Genomic DNA, 4,653 nt, shown 5'->3' on the forward strand with positions numbered 1-4,653 from the left:
CATCACCTCCCGGGAACCAGAACAGTGCGGCTCTGCTGGGGAACCATGGATAAAACTCCACTTATTTTGCACCTCTGAATTTCTCACCTGCTCTCCTGCACATCTCCATCCCGCAGCTCTCCACGTAGTCCCTCGGCGTCACCACCTTGTGACACCCCCGAAACGGCCCCGCCGCGTCCTCCAGCATCTCACACCCGCTCTTCTCCACCTGGGGACAGGGGGAAAACGGCGACCCGTGCACGCACCCCTGCGTGGGGATCCCCCACTTGTCCCCGAGCTGCTGGGGGTCGGTGACGTCGTTGGCGACGTTACCGTCGAAGTCACCGCAGAGGCCGCCGGTGCGGCCCTGGTAGGTGCTGGGCAGCGTCACCAGGACGTAGGTGGCACCGTCGTAGAGAAGCTTGAGACCCCCCCGTGTCCTCAGCACCCGGTGGATCCCCTCCTGTGTCACCGTCACCGCGTCCGAGGCGACGGACACGGGGAGGAGGTGACGCTCGCCGTCCACCTGCAGGGGGAGGAAGGCGTGAAGATCGGGGGGTGGTGCGTGTTTGCACGCCGAAATTGGGGTTGCACACGTTGGTTTGCACCCTGGGATGGCTGTGCATGTACAATGGGGGTTGCGTGCATTGCTTTGCAATCCAAAATTGAGGTTGCGTGTGTTGCTTTGCACCCCAGGATGGTTTTGGATGCAGAATTGGGGTTGCGTGCGTTGCTTTGCACACCAGGATGGTTTTGCAATCCAAAATTGGGGTTGCATGCGTTGCTTTGCACCCCGGGATGGTTGTGCATGCAGAATGGGGATTGCACACGTTGCTTTGCAACCCAGGATGGCTGTGCATGCAGAATTGGGGTTGAATGCACTGCTTTGCAATCCAAAATTGAGGTTGCGTGCATTGCTTTGCACCCCGGGATGGTTTTGCATGCAGAATGGGGGTTGCACACGTTGCTTTGCAACCCAGGATGGCTGTGCATGCAGAATGGGGGTTGCACGCCTTGCTTTGCAATCCAAAATTGGGGTTGCATGCACTGCTTTGCACACCAGGATGGTTTTGCATGCAGAATCGGGGTTGCGTGCGTTGCTTTGCACATCAGGATGGTTGTGCATGCCGTATGGGAGTTCCATGCATTGCTTTGCAACCCAGGATGGTTTTACATGCAGAATGGGGGTTGCATGCATTGCTTTGCAATCCAAAATTGGGGTTGCACGCGTTGCTTTGCACCCCAGCGTGGCTTTGCATGCGCAATTGGGGTTCCATGCATTGCTTTGCACCCCAGCACGGTTTTGCATGCAGAATGAAGCTTGGCCCGTGCAGCTCTGCAGCAAGCAACGGGGTCTGCCCGCTCTGCTTTGCATCCTGAACCGAGTTCGCACCCCCAAAACCGGGTTCCCAAAACAGAGCCCCGCTGCACCCTGGCACTCACCTTCACCTCCCCGCTCACGCCCCGCTGCAAGCTGACGGTGACGCCGTGCACCGTGACCAGCAGCTGCCGCACCAGGGGCTCCGCTCGGTTCATCTCCTTCTGCACCCGCACCAGGAACGGCTCCAGCTTCTCCTCCTCCTCCTCTCCCCCCTCCGCCACCTCAGCCAACGTGTAGGTGCACGTCCCGGCGAAATACAACAGCGCGCCGTCCAACGTGCGGAACGTGGCGGCCCCCAGCACCTCGCAGCGCCCGCAGCCGTCGGGGTAGCAGCCCCTCACCCCGTCCTGCACCGTGCACGCCTCGTTTGCCCCGCAGCTCGTCGGCTCGCATCGCACCTTGCCGTTCCCTTCGCACACGCACCGCTCGCTGCAGCGCTCGCAGGGGTAGAACTCCTCGCCCCGCTGCAGGTAGCGGCCCTCGTGCAAGCAGCCGCACTGCGGCGCCGGGACGCAGCCGGAGCCGCTCTTCAAGAAGCCGGCGTCGCAAAAACAGCCCTCGGTGCACGGGGAGGAAGCGTCGCAGCCGTCGTCTTCCTCCTGGTTGGGGCAGGTGGAGGGGCAGGCGGGGCCGCAGAGCTCGTAGTGCTGCTTCGGGGGGCACACAGGGCCTGCAAAGTTGGGGGTTGGGTTGCAAAGGAGGTTTTGCAAAGCTGCAGGTGGTTCCTCTTGCAGGGTGCACCGCAGGGATGGTTTAGTGCCTGCCGTTGCAAAGCCGCAGCGCCTTTGCAAAAGCTTCCCGCAGCTCTTGCAGTTGCAAAGCCGCGGTGCCACTTGCCAAGCCCGAAGCTTTCCTGCAAACTGAAAACCTTTCGTGCGTGCAAGCACCGAAGCCTCCCTGCAACTCCAAAGCCCTCGTGCAACAGCAAAACCCCTCCTGCACGTCAGTCCCAAAGCCTTGTTGCGTGCAAGCGCCAAGTCCTCCTCCATGCAGTTCCAAAAAGTTTTCTGCTTGCAAGCTCCAAATCCCTCATGCAAACTGGGAAGCCTACAGAAGCATGCAAGCTCCAATCCCTCCAAGCAAACCCAAATCCCTCCATGCAAGCAAGCCCCAAAACCTCCAAGAAAACCCCAGGTCCTGCATGCATGCAAGCCCCAGTCCCTCCAAGCAAACCCAAAGTCCTCGATGCAAACAAGCCCCAAAACCTGCAAGCCAACCCCAGCTCCTTCATGCATGCAAGCTCCAATCTCTCCACGCAAACCAAAACCTGTCTGTGCAAGCTGGAAACACTTCATGCATGCATGCAAACCCCAACCCCTCCGAGCAAACCCAAAGTGCTCGACGCAAGCAAACCCCAAAACCTCCAAGAAAACCCCAGGTTCTGCATGCATGCAAGCCCCAAAACCTCCAAGCAAACCCAAACCTCTCATGAATGCACGCAAGCTCCACTCTCTCCATGCAAACTGGAAACACTTCATGCATGCATGCAAACCCCAACCCCTCCGAGCAAACCCCAGGTCCTTCATGCATGCAAGCCCCAAAACCTCCAAGAAAGCCCGAAGTCCTCGATGCAAGCAAGCCCCAAAGCCTCCAAGAAAACCTAAACCTCTCATGAATACATGCAAGCTCCATTCTCCCCATGCAAACCAAAACCTGTCTGTGCAAACTGGAAACAATTCATGCATGCATACAAACCCCAACCCCTCCAAGCAAACCCAAAGTGCTCGATGCAAGCAAACCCCAAAACCTCCAAGAAAACCCCAGGTTCTGCATGCATGCAAGCCCCAAAGCCTCCAAGCAAACCTAAACCTCTCATGAACACATGCAAGCTCCACTCCATGCAAACCAAAACCTGTCTGTGCAAACTGGAAACACTTCATGCATGCATGCAAACCCCAACCCCTCCGAGCAAACCCAAAGTGCTCGACGCAAGCAAACCCCAAAACCTCCAAGAAAACCCNGTCCCGTGGTCACCCCCTCCGTGTCACCCGTCCGCTCGGTCGCACCCTTTGTTTGTCACCTGTTTTTTTTTTTCCACCTGTTGCTTTGTCACCCATTTGTCACCCCCCCCCTCTCCCACCCCTTTGTCACCCACTGTGTTTGTCGCTTGTTTGTCACCCCCCCCACCCATTTTGTCACCCACTTCGTTTTGTCACCCACTTTGCCACCCCCATCCCACCCATTTTGTCACCCTTTCTTTTGTCACCTCTTTTCCACCTGTTGCTTTGTCACCCGTTTGTCACCCCTCCCTCCCACCCTTTTGTCACCCACTGTGTTTCATCACCCACTTTGTCACCCCCATCCCACTCATTTTGTCACCCACTTTGTCACCCGTTTGTCACCCACTTTGTCACCCCCCTCTCCCACCCCTTTGTCACCCACTGTGTTTGTCACTTGTTTGTCACCCCCCCACCCATTTTGTCACCCACTTCGTTTTGTCACCCACTTTGTCACCCCTCCTCCCACCCATTTTGTCACCCTTTGCTTTGTCACCTGTTTGTCACCCACTTTGTCACCCCCATCCCATCCATTTTGTCACCCACTTTGTCACCCTTTGCTTTGCCACCCGTTTGTCACCCACTTTGTCACCCCCCTCTCCCACCCCTTTGTCACCCACTTCGTTTTGTCACCCACCTTGTCACCCTTTCTTTTGTCACCTCTTTTCCACCTGTTGCTTTGTCACCCATTTGTCACCCTTTGCTTTGTCACCTGTTTGTCACCCACTTTGTCACCTCTTTTCCACCTGTTGCTTTGTCACTTGTTTGTCCCCCGTTTTGTCACCCCTTCTCCCACCCCTTTGTCACCCACTGTGTTTGTCACTTGTTTGTCACCCCCCCCACCTATTTTGTCACCCACTTCATTTTGTCACCCACTTTGTCACCCACTTTGTCACCCACTTTGTCACCCCCGTCCCACCCATTTTGTCACCCTTTCTTTTGTCACCTCTTTTCCACCTGTTGCTTTGTCACCCACTTTGTCACCCCTCCTCCCACCCATTTTGTCACCCACTTTGTCACCCTTTGCTTTGTCACCCGTTTGTCACCCACTTTGTCACCCCCCTCTCCCACCCATTTGTCACCCACTTTGTCACCCTTTGCTTTGTCACTTCTTTTCCACCTGTTGCTTTGTCACCCGTTTGTCACCCACTTTGTCACCCCCCTCTCCCACCCCTTTGTCACCCACTGTGTTTGTCACTTCTTTGTCACCCCCCCACCCATTTTGTCACCCTTTGCTTTGTCACCTGTTTGTCACCCACTTTGTCACCCCCATCCCACCCAGTTTGTCACCCTGTC

The 4,653-nt window shown here is 56.5% G+C and overlaps 1 protein-coding gene across 1 annotated transcript in view; it reads right to left on the reverse strand.

Moving 5' to 3' along the window:
* Positions 1 to 4,653, reverse strand: part of LOC110391360 (IgGFc-binding protein-like) — a gene marked incomplete in the record, with an annotated part of 37,375 nt that overhangs the window by 6,208 nt on the left and 26,514 nt on the right. Inside the window, 2 exon segments of the mRNA XM_021383188.1 lie at positions 86 to 505; positions 1,423 to 2,220. Coding sequence (XP_021238863.1) covers positions 86 to 505; positions 1,423 to 2,220 — 1,218 coding nt within the window.

This window comes from Numida meleagris, unplaced genomic scaffold (genome assembly GCF_002078875.1).
Source record: "Numida meleagris isolate 19003 breed g44 Domestic line unplaced genomic scaffold, NumMel1.0 unplaced_Scaffold354, whole genome shotgun sequence".
NCBI classification, from domain to species: Eukaryota; Metazoa; Chordata; class Aves; order Galliformes; family Numididae; genus Numida; species Numida meleagris.